Below are 17,788 nucleotides of genomic sequence, written 5' to 3'. Positions count from 1 at the left end.
CACTTCAGTAATCCACAGCTACTGTTAGTATTTGGCAAGCATTCTCCCTCTCAATGATCAGTTCCCACAACTCACACCCAGATCCTCTTTATTAGAGAAGTACATCCTGAGCTCAGTAAATAGAATTAATGGTTGAATGGCTTCAGTATTTATGTGTTACTAATGCTTTATTTTTCTTTGACTGCTACACAATCTTCAGTTATTCCTTGTCCTTTCAGCAGAAAAATGACACACAAATGAACACACATGCACACAAACACTACTGTGTTGCACTGTGGGGGAAGAAAGCTGAAACAGCAAAAAAAAAAAAAAAACTGTAAATGAAGCACAATTTGGTGTGAAAACAAGACATACAAAACCTACACACATAACATATCCAGGCCCCGCAGGCTAACCCACTGTGTTAATCTAACGGTTATATTGTTAAAATAATATTCAACTTGTATCCCATATTGCAGCTTTATTTCTGAATCACCGAAGACGATTTAAAAAGGCAAAGGCCATGCAAAAATGACCAGAAATAGATATGATACATTGATGAGACAGCTTACAGACACTGGTAAATAGTGCGTCTTGTGACCTGTTTTATATAACATATTTTCAAAAGTTTTCTAGTAATTACATAAAAAGGGGCTAACCTGCACTAAACCGACGCTTGAATATGTTAGAATGAAGCATAATTTCACAACAGAACTTTGAAACTGTCATGTGTGGGCTGCTACACTGGTGAAATAACAAACTGCACAACACAGGATGAGGAAATGAAGTGGAGCAGCCGAGTGAATACACCCCTTTATTGCCTTGCAAATATCCCTCTGCCGCAAACACAGAGTACTTTGCCCAGACATATCAGCTCAACACTGGCCTGCATTTACCACTCTGACAGCTGATGGTATGTAAACCACACAGAACTAAAACCAGTAGACACTTATTTACCAGCTTAACTTCAATCTTCTTTGTCTGTAATAACTAAACAGGGTGGCTGTTTTTGCTCTTATGTAGTGATCATATAGCGGCCTAGTTCCTCAAAAGCAGGAAATGAAAGTACTGCATGTTCATGTTCGACTAAATTTAGTTCTCTCTGGTGATGGCGACTTGTTCTGGTAAAACAGTGAGACTTTGATTGCGGCAACTGTTAGTTAATAAGTAACTGTGAAGAGGTGCAACCTTCAGGAAACGTTTGTCCAGCTTTTGCTGTATGACCCGAAACACAGATCTCTATGTTTGTTTATTAAATTAGTTGGACTGAACTCGTCTGAAGATTTCCTTTTTTTGTTCGAAGCTGGATTTTGCTGTTTTGACCAGGAAACAGTGTTGCTATGGTAAGTCGATGTTATTTTTAGACTATAACTTCATTTTTGCCTAATATACTGCTCTTCTATTGATGACTGAGGGTGACTTGATGTCAATCTTGACATTATTGAACAATCCCGTATCAAAATTTTGAAAGTAAAATTTACTTTGTGACAATGGTGCTCATCTGGCAGTGACACAGGCCTTGGTAAACTTACTGACACTTGACAGCACTTTTTCCTGTTAGCACAGTTGCAGGAAGTAAGGTTTGGTTCTTAGAAATAACTTATACAGGGACTGTAGCACCGCCATTTGCCCGGCAGACCTGTAGTGGCATACACATGGTAGTAAATGTTTGGATAAGGGACCAACAGCACTAAAAGTGAATCAATTTCCACCATTTTTCACAGGCTGACCAACATTCTCAGCCAACTCCCGCTGTTCCGGCCTCTAAGCTTGACCAAGTGCAAGGTCAGGTAAATGAGGTTAAAGTTATTCTGACAGACAACATCAACAAAGTGCTGGAGAGAGGCGACAGATTAGATGATCTGATTGGCAAGACGGATGACCTGCAGGCGTCTGTAAGTATCCGATCGTGGGCCTTTTAGGAAGAAGCTTGAATCCATTTTATCTTTTATCATATATGAAGATATTATGTTTAGCTGTGCTACAAAGCATATTTATGCTTTTTGTTCATAAAGTAAAGCTTTCAGATACTTTGAGTGATTTCATGATTTCTGGGGATAGTATGGTATGTTTGTAACTAGACGGGTTGAGATTTAAAAAGAAAATCCTGCTCCTGATACATATAGTCATAATAAAATGCCTTATTTGACACTAAAGCAGTTTCCTAACCTTTACAGTTTGTTGTCTGATTAGGGAAACGTCCCTAGCAGTTTCCAGTTCCCCTATAAACCTTTGTTTTCTTTTGCTTTCATTTACAGACCAAATTTGTAAAATAACCCACACATTGCTACCTGTTTCAGCTATTCAACTACATTTCTTTTTTACCGCTCACCCACTTTTAAATGTTTTATTGTTACTTTTAGCTAGGATGTTTAAACAGTTATACACTACTGCGGTCACCCCTTTAGTTTAGTATCTATTTCATCTCAATTATTTATATATGTATGGTAACTTGTTCTCACTAGATACTTAATATTTCAGTATTTCATGCACATTTACATCTTTGCAATACATGTAACCATCCTTGGGAAACAAAAACTCAGTTTGTTCTTCTAGTATTTTAGGGTCCCTGTTTTAATTATCCATTCATCATTCTTCATCACTTTGTAATCACTCAATCAGAAACCTTCGTGTTCATCTCTAAAGCTTGCAAATGGTTGATGCTTTATAGGGCTTCTGGAGATTGCTTGTCTTTAAACGACGCATGTGCTTCCTCAAATATCAGGGTTTAATTTGGCAGTTTTTTTTCTTTTCAGGCTGACTCATTCCAGAGAACATCCACAAGGGTGGCCAGAAAATACTGGTGGAAAAATGTTAAAATGATGATCCTAATCGGTGTGATTGTGCTGATCATCATCATCCTCATCATCCTTGCTGCCACAAAAGTTATATAAATTCCACGTTTACCTACTCAAGGCTGAAAGCTACAAACATGGCGCTTACCGGCATTTGAATTACTCTTGCAAGTGATCACTTCAGCTTAAGCAAAGACATGTAAATTTAAAGGGCTAATGATTGTTGATTATGTTATTTTGTGACAACATAATGTGAAAAAGAAATTGAGAGCAGCAGAGATTGAAGTGATATGAAGTTAGCTGAAATACTTTAACACTCCAACAGTCTTACGTGTGTGACATAAAACCACTCTATTAATGGAACAGAAATTCAAATGTGTTTATTTTTATTTGTCGCATTTCTTCATGTCCAATACACTGTATATATATTGTATGTTTATGACTGTCAAACTCTGTAATAACATATTTAATATATGATTGATGAATATGATAAAGATAATGAATTGTAATAACACATTTTGTATCTTTGCTACCACATTACTGAATATGTGAGTGATTTGTTCCAACCAATGTTACATTTCAGTCATGGAATATATGAAGCGGTTCACAAGTTAGCATTTGGACATAAGTACAAAAAACGAAGGGATGAGGAAAGCAAACTGATCAAACATTGCAGCAATCCAAATAAATGCATAACAATGAAATACTCAGTAGGTATAGAGAAAATGTACTGTAGGTCTCGGTGTTCTTCAATTACTGTCTTACAACTAGCTAAGTAATCTTTGCTGGATGCCATCATCTCTCTGGCCAACGCTCCAACAGCGCACGGTAGACTTTCATCACTCTGAAACCTATGAAAAACAAACAACAATAAATCAGCTATAGACAAACAAAGAGGGTAAGATTGCAAAACAATAGGAATCCCCTGTGTTTATAATGTCCAATGTAATAAAAAAAACTATAAGAAAAAAACCAAACTGATTATTTTAACATATTACATAAAAAGTTAGAAAGTTAAGCTAGAGATCTTGAAGTGCATTAAATTGAAGAAGTCAAAGCCAAAATACTAAATGGAAGAAATGTTCAGATTGGTCAAAAATACACATTAAAGAAAGCATTACATGCAAATTTTCTGGAGATGTAGTGACACTTTGATTCTTCTCATTTTACCAAAGGTTATAAGAGGAAAATTTGTTACAGGAAAATTAACAAAAGGAGGAGCCTTTTCCATCGCTGTGAGTAACACAAAACAGAACAATACATGTACACAAATTAAAGCACTTTATCCCCCAGCACAGTAGAGTCCAAATACGAACCAGGTTTTAGCTCATGGACTACTGGCTACAAGAGCTAAATAAAGAAACAAGCATTTTAATTAAGATTAGGGATGCATATATTAACATTAGGAACTGGAAAGTCCAGAGAAAGCTGTATGTATCCTTTAAAAAACAAAGTTATTTTTTCAGATTTATAATTATTACTTGTGGGGGAGTAAGGGCCTGTAAAAAATGACAATTACATATGTATATTTTACGTTTTACATTACAAACAATTGCAAAGAAATTAAAAAATTGAAAGAAAGATGACAAAGCTGGACGTGTCCCATATTGTTTAGTTTAGAAATGCTGATACAGGATGTTGGAAGACCATACCAAATGGCAGCATTCGAGAGCGTATGCTTCTCATACCCGGTCCGCATTGAGCGGGCCCTGAGAGTATCTGGGAGTCAGCTCATGGCCTGCAAGGAAGCTCCGCTGGCAGGTACAAACAAGGTATGTCAGAGTTAGGAGACAACATACTTCCTTCTGTTTCCTTGCACATCCTTAACTTTGGCATCCATTTACTGTAGTAGCAGTACATTACCTGTTAACTTTACAGTTTAAAAAAAAAAGAGAAGATGCAAAAGAGGCAGCAGAAGCCGGCTGTTAAAATAATCGCCACAAGAGCGTAGCCTCTATGTTACCACTACTGTAAAGCACTTCAGGGTGCTGAGAAAAAGAAATTTATGGAGGAAATTATGCATAATGTTACCAAACATCAAAGTAAATATAAAACTACTTTAAGTTTAAAAGCAAAAAAGTATATATGTACTATTACATACCTATTTCAAGAGGAGGGTTTCCCCTATTAATACGGCTTGTAACTGTTCGTGTGACCACCACGTCGTGGCGACTTGCCATAACCACCAGATTGATCTGCACATGTGAACAAAGTGGAAATTTCACACGTTTGTATTGTTTCAAAAGTAGAAAAAAAACTGGCCGTAAAACTATACTCACTGTTGTAGTCACCATAGCCATAATAGTTGTTGTAACCAGAGTAATCATAGCCACCATATCCTCCATAGCCTTGATTACCGTAACCATAGTTGCCATAATTTCCATAGCCTTGATTCCAGTAGTTGCCATAACCCTGGTTCCAATTTTGATTTGGGCCTGAAACAAAAAACAGACACCAAGTTGACATAAACTGACCTGTGTTTCAAACTAAAAATGAAACTGTCAAACCTCATCTTCTATTATTAAATCAGACTGTTAGATTGAGAGCAGACTTAACTGCTAATTTTGTGATTTACATCCCAGAAATGTAAAACAGTTAAGAATTTTGTATGTGTGTGTTTTTAGTTTGTTTGTTTTTTAATTACTGTTTTACCATCACATTTACATAATAAGCCTAGCAGAGGAGAAAGCTTTGTTATCTTTAAGAACAGAAAACACTTTTTTGCACAGTTTGTACAAGTAAGCTTTATAAATATCTTTACCTGCAAGAAGTTATGCAAAACAGTCTACACTCACCACCTCTTCCCCGAGACCTAGATGAATATCCTCCTCTGCCACCCCAATACTGCTGCTGTTGGTACTGCTCCTTAGACATCGCCACTTTTATTTCACACTATAAGAAATTACCAGATTAAGTCAAATTAAGGTCCCATAATTCACCACAAATTCACACAAGTCTTCCATGTTCGTACACATTTTATATGTATATATATATATATACATAAATCTATCTATCTCTCCATATCTATCTATCTATCTATCTATCTATCTATCTATCTATATATACATACACACACATTTCAATTTCAGTGTCTGTAGCTTTAAATTAAATTAGGATTGGTTGTGCATCCGCCCCTTTAAAGAAGGGTCTGTGAGTGACAGTTAGAAGCAGCCAATAGGAGCAGCCCAGCTCATTTACACTATACTGCTGTCAAACAGACCAGAATGAGACACACTGTAGCTTCCAACTTTCTCCCTGCACACCACTCTTACTTTAAAATACAGCCAAATTGCCTGCACGATCTTTGTTTTTTCACATATATAAATGCAAAGTTTGTCCAACAAAGTGCTGCAGTTACAAAAATCTAAATTTCATTGGTGGGGAGCAGCCTCTTGGTAAACAGCTCTCCGTTAGTAATGGACCACATTAAAGTCAATGTTTCAAAGTAGTTCTCTTGTCTTACAACAGAATCCAAAAAATATACCCATGAGTGCACAGTTATTGTAAATTTGAATGAGTACAGAGATTAGAAAAGAAGCAAACAGATGTAAATGCTAACAGAAAGCCAGATGAGTTTAAGTGCACTGAAGCATATAAAGTAACACCCACACAGTACTTTTTAAAAGGTTACTAATCTGTCTGTAATAATTCCACAAAGTCACTATCCTCAGCATTTCTTTTTCCCCAGAGCTTTGACACGCTTTGACTGTGTATACAGTCAAAGCTAACAATTATGTTAGCCAAATTATCTACATTTGAAAAGAACAGGGCTGCTTTAGTTGCTGTCACGTCGCTGCTGTGTGGCTCTGGTGTTTAACACCTTAGTTTGATTCATAATTATCATGTTAAAACACCAAAGTCACATAAACGAACCTTTTGATGCAGCAGTAAAGCAACAGGTTGATCAGCTATAAAATTTATAAGTGGAGTCTGGCTGCTTTGATAAGACAATGAGAGTGGCCTCAGTTCAGGTAAACTAACGGGGTTTTTTAAAATTAATGTATTAATGTTTCATTTATTTATTTGTAATAGAGACAGAACGGTAGGGAGAGACTGAGTGAGAGAAGACATACAGCTTTTCAACATATGCATCGCAGACTTTTTTCTACATATAAAAAGGGGGGAAATTCTGAAAAATAAAAACACATAATATAGGACCTAAAAGAAAAGGACTGTACCTTGCTTAATCCAATATTGTGGTACTTTTTTTCCATAATCTTCTTTACTGGCTCCTCCTCCTTGAATGTGATGAAACAGAAGCCTCTCCTTTTGTTTGTTTTGTTCTCCATGGGAAGCTCAACGGACTCCACCTGTTCACATTAAGACATAATTTAATGGGCAAATAGGAGCCCTGCAGAGCCACACAGAACAAGTGGGGGAAAAGATCAAACAAAATCTAATTTTCACAAGTCACTCACCTCTCCGAAGGCACCAAAATACTCTCTGACTTTCTCTTCAGGAGTGTCAGGAGAGAGACCACCAACAAAGATCTTCTTTACTGGCTCCTTGCTCTTCATGGCCTTGGCTTTTTTGGGGTCAATCACCTTCCCGTTAAGTTTATGTTCTTTCTGTGAGGCAACCTGTAAAGCAATATAGACCATTGACAAAAATGTACATACGTGAATATTTCATCTTTCATTTTGATTTAGCGGAACGGATGTTTGATTGTTTGGGCATCATTGAGCTCAAACTTTATAGGTTGTATTCATAAACCGCGCAGTAGTATAGTTACATTCATTCTAATTTAAATCCAAATTGCCAAAAAAGGCCAAATATTAAAATTTTCTGCTAATCATTAAATAAAACTGAAAAAAAAAAAAGCCACCCACACAGACATGAAACTGCACAATCACAGCAAGTTCATGTCTGTTAGAAAAGCAAATTTACTGGTAATTAAAAAAAAAAAAACCACACACATCCCCTTATGTGAACAGGATAATACCTTATCAACACTTTCAGGTTCTTTGAAGAGCACAAACCCAAAACCCCTTGACCGTCCAGTCATGGGGTCCAGCTTTAACGTGCAGTCTACCACTTCCCCAAACTTTGAAAAGTAATCTTTCAGGTCCTTCTTAGTCGTGTCCCAGCTGAGGCCTCCAACAAACATCTTCCTGTTGACAAATCACACAAAAATAAGCAGGTGGTGTCTATGTGTTGAGACTGCTTTATAAGATCTCTACAGTGGGGCAAAAAAGTATTTAGTCAGCCACCGATTGTGCAAGTTCCCCCACTTAAAATGATGACAGAGGTCAGTAATTTGCACCAGAGGTACACTTCAACTGTGAGAGACAGAATGTGGAAAAAAAAAAATCCATGAATCCACATGGTAGGATTTGTAAAGAATTTATTCGTAAATCAGGGTGGAAAATAAGTATTTGGTCAATAACAAAAATACAACTCAATACTTTGTAACATAACCTTTGTTGGCAATAACAGAGGTCAAACGTTTACTATAGGTCTTTACCAGGTTTGCACACACAGTAGCTGGTATTTTGGCCCATTCCTCCATGCAGATCTTCTCGAGAGCAGTGATGTTTTGGGGCTGTCGCCAAGCAACACAGACTTTCAACTCCCGCCACAGATTTTCTATGGGGTTGAGGTCTGGAGACTGGCTAGGCCACTCCAGGACTTTCAAATGCTTCTTACGGAGCCACTCCTTTGTTGCCCGGGCGGTGTGTTTTGGATCATTGTCATGTTGGAAGACCCAGCCTCGTTTCATCTTCAAAGTTCTCACTGATGGAAGGAGGTTTTGGCTCAAAATCTCACGATACATGGCCCCATTCATTCTGTCCTTAACACGGATCAGTCGTCCTGTCCCCTTGGCAGAAAAACAGCCCCATAGCATGATGTTTCCACCCCCATGCTTCACAGTAGGTATGGTGTTCTTGGGATGCAACTCAGTATTCTTCTTCCTCCAAACACGACGAGTTGAGTTTATACCAAAAAGTTCTACTTTGGTTTCATCTGACCACATGACATTCTCCCAATCCTCTGCTGTATCATCCATGTGCTCTCTGGCAAACTTCAGACAGGCCTGGACATGCACTGGCTTCAGCAGCGGAACACGTCTGGCACTGCGGGATTTGATTCCCTGCCGTTGTAGTGTGTTACTGATGGTGACCTTTGTTACTTTGGTCCCAGCTCTCTGCAGGTCATTCACCAGGTCCCCCCGTGTGGTTCTGGGATCTTTGCTCACCGTTCTCATGATCATTTTGACCCCACGGGATGAGATCTTGCGTGGAGCCCCAGATCGAGGGAGATTATCAGTGGTCTTGTATGTCTTCCATTTTCTGATGATTGCTCCCACAGTTGATTTTTTCACACCAAGCTGCTTGCCTATTGTAGATTCACTCTTCCCAGTCTGGTGCAGGTCTACAATACTTTTCCTGGTGTCCTTCCAAAGCTCTTTGGTCTTGGCCATGGCGGAGTTTGGAGTCTGACTGTTTGAGGCTGTGGACAGGTGTCTTTTATACAGATGATGAGTTCAAACAGGTGCCATTCATACAGGTAACGAGTGGGGGACAGAAAAGCTTCTTACAGAAGACGTTACAGGTCTGTGAGAGCCAGAGATTTTCCTTGTTTGAGGTGACCAAATACTTATTTTCCACCCTAATTTACGAATAAATTCTTTACAAATCCTACCATGTGAATTCATGGATTTTTTTTCACATTCTGTCTCTCACAGTTGAAGTGTACCTCTGGTGCAAATTACTGACCTCTGTCATCATTTTAAGTGGGGGAACTTGCACAATCGGTGGCTGACTAAGTACTTTTTTGCCCCACTGTATGCAAGCTTCTTTAAACAGCTGGGCTGCTCAAAGGTCCCCTCATTTGCTACAAGTAATCTATGTAACTTGCTTAGTAAGTAATTTATCATCAATTTACATCCAGACAATACAATATCAAACACAGCAGATTCTCCATTCATTAGGTGACTAATGAGGACCTGATTTAATCTTTTATGTGCAATCAAAATGTGAACACATACAAGGGTTTTTCTTAGCTCAAAATGGGCCTTCACATATAAACATGTTTTGTCCATATTAAAATAGGGCAAAGAATCTGTTCCCTTTCTTAACAGAAGCCTGTTAACATCTTTCTGTTGTTTATGACCATTTGATAAAGAGAAATGTATTTATTCTTGAGTAAATTCAACTATAATCATGAAACGTGGGGTAATTGTTTTGTTATTTTAAAGTGATGGTGATTTTTAAATGGTGTAAGTCCAAAACCCCTTTCTATATCAGAATCAATCACTTTATTGCAAGGAAAACCATGCATATAAATCCACCAGTGAAGTACTGTAGACCTGCAACCAACCAGTGCAGTGTTATTATCAAGAAAGATGGTTTTGTTTACAACTGCAGTGATAAAATGTTAAGATATTCCCTAAATTGAACCTGTTCTAATTATTTTTAATTAAGGGATTCAGTGACCAGGTTGATATAAAAGGACTGTGACTCACAGCTGATGGCGATATATATATTTTGTAAGTCTTGTGACTTTATTTTGGGTTTTATTTCCCACCTTTCCTAAAAAGGGAAACAAAAATCCTGCACTGTAATGTATGCTCTTCATACAATTTTGGAACCATTAGCTCCACTTTTGATTGATATTGCCAACACTTAAACATTTGCTAATTATTAGCCAATATCAATGATTGGTAATCTAATGCAATCTTCTTCTTTTTAGTGCTCCCATTGGACGTCGCTAAAACGGATAATTTGCCTATACTTCACCCTATTCTTTGCATCATTTTCTGTCACACCACAGGACAATAACAAACCAATACTCTGTATATGCATCCATACTTTGTGAAGGTTCTCAGTCATCCAGGTCATCGTAGTCAAAGGAGCTTGCAAAGAAAAGCATCTGGACTTCTTTAAGTTACTTGAAGACGTTTCACCTCTCATCCGAGAAGCTTCTTCAGTTCTAAGGTCAAATGGTGGAGAGTCCCAGATATAAACCTAGTGGGAGTAACCCCCCACAGAGGGACAAAAGGACCCCCTGATGATCCTCTAATCGCCTGAGCCAAGGTGTGAAACTGGGTGTGGGTCCCAATCAGCCAGAGTTTCAGGTGAGTTCATTGTGAAACCTGGCCCCACCTTATGCGAGGTCTGGGCATTCCTCGCTGCACTGTACAGCGGTTGTTGTTGCGTCTGTCTGAACATTGTCATCCCCTATGTAGCCGGTGTATCAGAAAAACTCAGGAGAGTTTTCTCCAAGCATGACATCCCGGTGCATTTCAGACCCAGCAACACGCTCAGACAGAAACTGGTTCACCCGAAAGACAAAACGCCAAAACACAAACTTAACAATGTGGTGTATGCTGTACAGTGCAGCGAGGAATGCCCAGACCTCTACATTGGAGAGACCAAACAGCCACTTCACAAGCACATGGCACAACACAGAAGAGCCACCTCCACAGGACAAGACTCAGCAGTCCATCTGCATCTTAAGGATAAAGGACATTCTTTCGAGGATGCCAATGTTCACATTTTGGACAGAGAGGACAGATGGTTTGAAAGAGGAGTGAAAGAAGCCATCTATGTCCACTGTGAGCGACCATCTTTGAACAGAGGCGGGGGTTTACGACACCAACTCTCTGCCATCTATAATCCAGTTTTGAGATCCCTTCCCAGACGCCTTAACGCCCACTCACATCCTGGGCCATCTGATCTCAGGAATTCGCATAAGGTGGGGCCAGGTTTCACAATGAACTCACCCGAAACTCTGGCTGATTGGGACCCACACCCAGTTTCACACCTTGGCTCAGGCGATTAGAGGATCATCAGGGGGTCCTTTTGTCCCTCTGTGGGGGGTTACTCCCACTAGATTTATATCTGGGACTCTCCACCATTTGACCTTAGAACTGAAGAAGCTTCACGGGTGAGAGGTGAAACGTCTTCAAGCAACTTAAAGAAGTCAAGACGCTTTTCTTTGCAAGCTCCTTTGACATCCATACTTTGATTTTCTGAACAACAGGCAAAGCTGTTTTTCTAAACAGAAAACTGAAAATAATAACAAACATTCAAAAGTAAATGATATTTGAAAATATCACTTACTTTAGTCTAACATTTCCTTTTAAAACCCAAACTTTTAAAATAGCAAACCGGTAACACTCAAACACCTCGGAAATCGTTCTAGTGTAATGTTTAGTTTATGAATGCTTGTTAAAATAATCACCCCTCCTAATGAATAAAGTAGTACCCAACAATAACAATGCCAGGTCCTGCAAAAATCCGGTCCTGCAGCTACAGCATCTTTTCGATTATCAACAGTGAACCTGAGTCTATCCACCCTTCACCATCACCATACCCTTCATCCTCCTCGTTTTTACTGGCGTCGATCCTTGATCCTTCGGCCTCGCCCCCCATAAGGCCACAGTCCCCCGCTGCTGACATCGGGTCGTCACTGTTCGCCTCTCCATCCTCCTCCATTCTCATCATGTTCGGGTCGTCGCTTAATTCATAATCATCCGACATGTTTCGGGTTTTTCTGGAACAAGACTTAAACTAAAGCTTCACCCCTAAAGGGCTCTGAACTCAAAGCTACGTCAGATATCTCTGCTGGAGCTAAGCTAACTGTCTGGCTTCTGTCAGCTAACTGATGACAGGCTAGTCGCTGGCTAATATTTTGATATCATATGCTGTTAAATAAAATGTCCGTCGCTAGTTAGAACAAGCTAACTGGTTGGGTTACGTGAATCCAATGTGGGGTTAGTATGAATTTGGAGAAAACAACGCTCGGTATGAAAAAAAATTAGGTTGAAGTTACGATAATATTGAGAGGTGACTTATGAGCGTCGCTTTGTTTTCGTCGCCGTCATCTTCTTCTTCGTCGGTTAAAAACGGCTGTCAAACCGACGTGAAAGCTAGACCGCGCCCCCTTCTTTATGTAACAAATAGTACATTTTGGGCTTAATTCCCTCTTTTTTGTAGAGCCGTTTGCAAAAATACAGATGAAAAAAAGGAAATAATTGAGGCAAAAAGTAAGGAACAGAGCAAACCAAAAAGCAGAATTATGTAAAAGACATTTTTCAGTTAGTAATTTATACTCTGAACAAATTTTTGGTCAATAATACACCAAAGACAAAAAGTAGATTCATCATGATTGATGAATCAAATAACCAACCCACCCATCAGCATGTTAAAGAATATCATAAGATGCAGAATCTAACAGTCCTAAAATTGATTAATTAATTAATGTCATGACTGCAGTACTGTGCAAAAGTCTCACCCCTCATTTATTTATATTTTTCTTCCAAGGAGCCAGACTTTTGTCATTCTTTAAGTAATCTTGAGCAAAACTTGAAGGTTTTCTGAAGACGCATGTTTCTGCTGCTTGTTAAAATCACTTACCTATTGGGACAAACCAGTGTTATGTTGACACAAGCTACTTATCAAAGCACCAATTTTAAATTGCACCTTTAAGGGTTTTTTGTTTTCCTTTCTTTTTTGTGGTTTAGCCATTTGTAATCCTTACTGTTCAATTTGGAAGCACTTTTTAAAAACAGTTTGGACTGAAGAAGAAGTAGTCAGGCTTCTGGGGGAGACAAGGCATTTATTAGAAGTCCATTTCCTGAATAATACCAACAATGTTTCACACAGAGTCTGGCAATGTTTCAGTATTTTCACTTCCCAAGATCAACATTACAAATGAACAACAAGTATGGCACATTTAAATAGACACCATCACCTGTGAGGGGGATTAATTAAGACATTCAAACAAAGTTTCAAATGAAGACTCTCATTCTGCTGAGTGCATCTATACTGTAATTATACTTTCTAAAACGAGACAGTTCACTCACTGCACAGGACTTCATACGTCTGCGACACATTTGTTTGGGTAGAGAGGAAGGAAAATGGTACATGAACATTTACAAAATGGTTAAGAAATACAGTTCACGCATATACATTTGGAGAGTGGCAGTCAAATACAGTTCATCTAAAAGGTAAAAAGCTAGTCTCACATGTCATGTGCAGTTTCCTTCAGGCTTGTAAATGTAAAGCAACAGCTTCCCATTCAATCAAATGGTCCAATGACATTGAAGTCCCATTTGTGTTCCTATAATGCTTGGTGCATCCGTTTCTATTGATGAGAAAAGCATCCTGAAAGAACTGGATAGTGAGCCACCTTTAAAGACTGGAATTTCATAATCAGCCCCATTGATTGCCAGCAGTCCCAGCAGCATCGCCAGTCCCTCGTCACCCATCAATGTGGAAGAAAACCCCCCCCAAAACAATAAAACACTAGAATTGCAAAAAAGGTGGGGGCAAAATAAGAGGAGAGGTCATCACGAAGTCATCTGTCTACGCACTTTGTTAAGCATGTCCTGTAAGCTGAAGTTGGCTAAAGGAGGTAATGAGGTTATAATGGCCCCTCTCCTCATCTGTCAGCTCCATGTTTCCAGGCCTGACCACCACCACAACATTAATGCCGGCTTCTTCTGCAGCTTTGGCCTCTGCAATGACAAATGCAGTCACGTTAAAAAAAAAAGTACACAGTTTTTTGCCCTTAACAGAATATTATTATCAAGACGTGACAATAAACAGAAGTGGCCAATAGGAGTCTCTTTGAAGACGGGTGTCAGACGGATTCAAAACCTCAACACAAAACGACTACTTTGAACATTTCAGTGTTTCACAAAGCCTCACTTTGCCGATCACTGCCTTCGTCCCACCGATCTATTCATCCTGGTAGTCTTTATGTTATCTTACTAGCAGACAAACACCAGACCAAACGGAGAATATTATCATTGCTAACATACTTACCCCGGGTGACGTCTGTCAGGAATGTGATTTCCTCAGGCTGACAGCCAATCCTCTCTGCAATTCTCTCATAGCTCTTTGCGTCCACTTTAGCCCCTATACTGGTGTCAAAGTGACCGTCAAATAACTGAAAAGAAAAAAAAAATCAAACCATCAGATTAGACAATATCAATAACAAAAACAACAAGAGCTTACAATTTGTTTTAGCCATTAACAGCTCCTCCAATACAAAAATGTTACCTTCTTATAAAAAAATAATAAACAAAATTAAATAAAATAAAAATAGAAACTATGTGTAAGCAAAGGTTGTGTTTGCACTAAAGTAGGAAAGGGGAACAAACTTCTAGAAGATCTCCTTCAACAGAGTATCCAAATAGAAGTTTCTGTGCCTCCACGCTTCCAGAAGAGTAGATGTAGACTTTCAGGCCACGTGCTCTCCATGTTCTGATAGATGGAACTACATCCTGATAGACCCTGATTTTATAAAGGGATGGGGGAAAAAAAGCAGCTTATTATTATGTTTTTGTGGGGTGGCGGTGGCGGTGGCGGGTTATCTCTACTTCTGACAAACAAACCAAATTATGACCCAAACCCGAGTAAAAGCGTATATGAATTTCAAAAGTGAGGAAAATGATCAGTGTACTTACTCGCCTTTGATTCTCCCAGATGCATAAGCTGACCTCCACATGTGACCCTGAAACTGTTTGAGCGCTGTGGACTTCCTGTCTGCTGCCATCTGCCACAGAACATTTTCTACTACTTCCCTAATGGCCTTCTCCTCATCTGTGTGAACTGTCTGGTCCACAGTGTGCACAGGACACGCCCGGTTCTGTTTCATGTCCTCTTCAATCTGCCGTGACAGTCAGCCTTTTTGTTAAAAGAGCACTAAGGGATGTTCCCTGGTTTACTTGGTGGATTAAAACAGGTATGTCAATATTCATTAAAAAAAAAAAAAAAAAAAAGGCAAGCAATTCAGAAAATAAAGGATAGAAGCTGAATATGTAAGAATTCTTCAGTACCCAAATAAAGGTTTTCCCTCCTTTGTTCACTAGCTGCTGATAAATAACAAACTGCATTCCTGCCAGGCTGAGTAACAGCCTGGATTTCATTCTTCCAGTAGGGAATCACACTTAAAAACATGTTTGCTAGCTACCTGTTTCTTTAGTAGATGAACATCTTGTTTGCACTCGTCTTCTTCCCAGTGAGTGGACAGGTAATCCTCAAGATGCTCTTTGATGTACGGAAAAAGGATATCCTAGAAATGAAAATATGGACACGTGACAGCAAAAATAAATAAATAAAACATAAAACCCACACTAGAGCCTGAGTGATTTGTCAGCAGATCGAGATCACCTATCTGCCAATCCGTATTTATAGCAGCGAATAAATTTTAATTTTAATAACAGAAACTACAGAAGAGATGGGAGAAACATCCTTCAACCAGAGTTGATGTCCATAGTTTGTCCACCAGGGGGCCTTACAAAGACTTACAAACAAACAACAACCAGCTGATCCGAGCAGTCAGGCAGCATACATGAGTAAATAAATAACAACATACAACAAACGTTAGAGAAATGTGATTGTTTCCCGTGTTGGAAAGCCGATGAACTTGAAAATGGGATTGTTAAATCACCATGTTGTTCTTAGAGATCTTATGCTTAGGCTCTAATTCAGTCTCTCTAGTTGGAAAATACCAACAGAACAATGTTTATTGATTCCTGTTTTAAAAGCCTTTTCCTTCATTTATGGTACAGCTGTTGTGTCTGTTTGCACAGACATTTGCCTACCCAGAGAAGAGTTTTTTTTAACCTACGCAAATGTGGTTCAATGTAGCTCTTGAAAAACCCAACAGTGTGTAGCTCAATGTTGATGAGCATTGTGAATGGTGACTTCACATGTCCATGTCTATTTCTAACGCACTTCCGTATTCTAAGACACAAAGCAAAGAGGCTTCCATGAAAGTAAAAACATTACATGAAACTGCTAATTACAACACTTCTTGTGTGACATGAACGCAGCGTTAGGTGTGTTCGTTGTCAAACGGTATTTCTGGTTATATAAAGCAAATATAGACATTTGTAGAAGCAAATCAATAAAATTGCATTATATTCAGGAGATAGAGAGACCCTGTGAAGTTTTGTTGGTTTAGATGTGTGCTACCGGTGACAGGCAGCTGTTAGCATAGCCGCACAACCGTGCAGACTTCGTTTGCATTTCACGCTGCTTACCTTCACAAATGTAATCGGTGTGGTGGTGCCTTCAATGTCGAGCAGCAGGGCACTACTGCAGGCAGGAATAGAAACAGTGGCCATTTTTACTGGGTGAGTCTGCAACGGCTCTTGTTAGCTGACGTTAGCTTACTAATTAGCAGCACCGCGGCGGAAGAACCAGGCTGGACCCGGTCCTCGCTGTTTTTACAAGACTAACAGATCAAGCAGACTACAGATTATGCACGCGCTAACAAATATATCTGGTGGTAAGCCACTAACTAGCAATCACTTCACAGCTAACAAACAGGGCAGTAATATGCACACATGGCCAGCTCCGTCAGTTCAGACTCCACGCCAGTAGGCGGCGGTACCTTAATAATGAACAACAAGTAAAACAACAATAAGAATTTGTTTATTTGTTTAAAACGTTATTTAAAATCGATATTCCAACACTCAGTTTACTTGTCTGTGCCATTTTATTAAATGAAAGCATGTTTTGCATTTGGTATTATTTATTGGTTAACATTTATGTCAGTATAAAGAAATGTGCGAAGACAACAGGGGACTATTTTATATGAAAGTGTTTTATTTGTCCTACAACAGCAATACTGAAACTATGCCAGAGCAACACTGTAATGCAGAGGTAGTAGTATAAGGTACACCTGTTAACTGATCATTAACACAAATATCTAATTAGCCAAGTAAGTAAACTAAAATTTTATTTGTATAGCCCCTTTCAAGATAAAAAATTACAGGGCTATCTTAAATAAACCAAACATGAGTGAACAAAGGTGAATAAGTCTGCACAGAGCTGATGAGCTGATTTTAAGTCTCTATGAAACTTTTCAACTCATATACACTTTCACCAGTCTTATAACTAAATACTGTGATGGTGGTCTTGAGTTTGACATGTAATGAATCAGCTATTATTGTAATGTTTTAATGTAGTTAGTACTGTAAAACTAAAATAGGACTTGTTGTACATTTTCTATTTTATAGCCACAAGTTTGGTTAATATGTTATTACAACACAT

At 38.8% G+C, this 17,788-nt stretch overlaps 3 protein-coding genes across 9 annotated transcripts; 1 reads left to right on the top strand and 2 right to left on the bottom strand.

The window, feature by feature from the left end:
- Window positions 1-783: 783 nt before the first annotated feature.
- Window positions 784-3,311, top strand: si:ch73-234b20.5 (vesicle-associated membrane protein 8). Of its 3 annotated transcripts, none has more exons than XM_012923484.3 (4): window positions 784-892; window positions 1,241-1,322; window positions 1,704-1,874; window positions 2,736-3,311. In XM_012923484.3, the coding sequence occupies exons 2-4, from the start codon at window positions 1,320-1,322 to the stop codon at window positions 2,871-2,873; spliced, it is 312 nt and encodes a 103-aa protein (XP_012778938.1). In that variant the 5' UTR covers window positions 784-892; window positions 1,241-1,319; the 3' UTR covers window positions 2,874-3,311. The 3 variants fall into 3 exon arrangements, with proteins under 3 accessions (XP_012778938.1, XP_004566962.1, XP_004566961.1); XM_004566905.4 differs by having other exon boundaries at window positions 788-892; window positions 1,283-1,322; XM_004566904.6 differs by lacking the exon at window positions 784-892 and having other exon boundaries at window positions 930-1,322.
- hnrnpd (heterogeneous nuclear ribonucleoprotein D) lies at window positions 3,140-12,627 on the bottom strand. Of its 5 annotated transcripts, XR_001167903.4 has the most exons (9): window positions 12,093-12,627; window positions 7,717-7,885; window positions 7,193-7,354; window positions 6,953-7,084; window positions 5,570-5,666; window positions 5,054-5,209; window positions 4,876-4,969; window positions 4,427-4,528; window positions 3,140-3,625 (listed from the first exon to the last, which is right to left on the bottom strand). XR_001167903.4 is itself a non-coding variant. In XM_012923482.4 (8 exons), exons 1-7 carry the CDS (start codon window positions 12,257-12,259, stop codon window positions 4,902-4,904), a joined length of 951 nt encoding a protein of 316 aa, XP_012778936.1. In that variant the 5' UTR covers window positions 12,260-12,627; the 3' UTR covers window positions 3,140-4,528; window positions 4,876-4,901. The 5 variants fall into 5 exon arrangements, 3 of the variants coding, with proteins under 3 accessions (XP_012778936.1, XP_012778937.1, XP_076742857.1); XR_013099554.1 differs by having other exon boundaries at window positions 4,427-4,969; XM_012923482.4 differs by having other exon boundaries at window positions 3,140-4,528.
- A 690-nt stretch (window positions 12,628-13,317) lies between these two features.
- On the bottom strand, window positions 13,318-17,124 carry enoph1 (enolase-phosphatase 1). Its single transcript, XM_004566902.2, has 6 exons — window positions 16,774-17,124; window positions 15,699-15,800; window positions 15,193-15,395; window positions 14,887-15,019; window positions 14,549-14,672; window positions 13,318-14,238 (listed from the first exon to the last, which is right to left on the bottom strand). The coding sequence occupies exons 1-6, from the start codon at window positions 16,855-16,857 to the stop codon at window positions 14,099-14,101; spliced, it is 786 nt and encodes a 261-aa protein (XP_004566959.1). The 5' UTR covers window positions 16,858-17,124; the 3' UTR covers window positions 13,318-14,098.
- Window positions 17,125-17,788: the final 664 nt, after the last annotated feature.

This window comes from Maylandia zebra, linkage group LG7 (assembly GCF_041146795.1).
Source record: "Maylandia zebra isolate NMK-2024a linkage group LG7, Mzebra_GT3a, whole genome shotgun sequence".
In the NCBI taxonomy this organism is placed as follows: Eukaryota; Metazoa; Chordata; class Actinopteri; order Cichliformes; family Cichlidae; genus Maylandia; species Maylandia zebra.
Note: the sequence above shows the minus strand (reverse complement) of the source record. Positions and strands in the feature narration are given on the sequence as shown.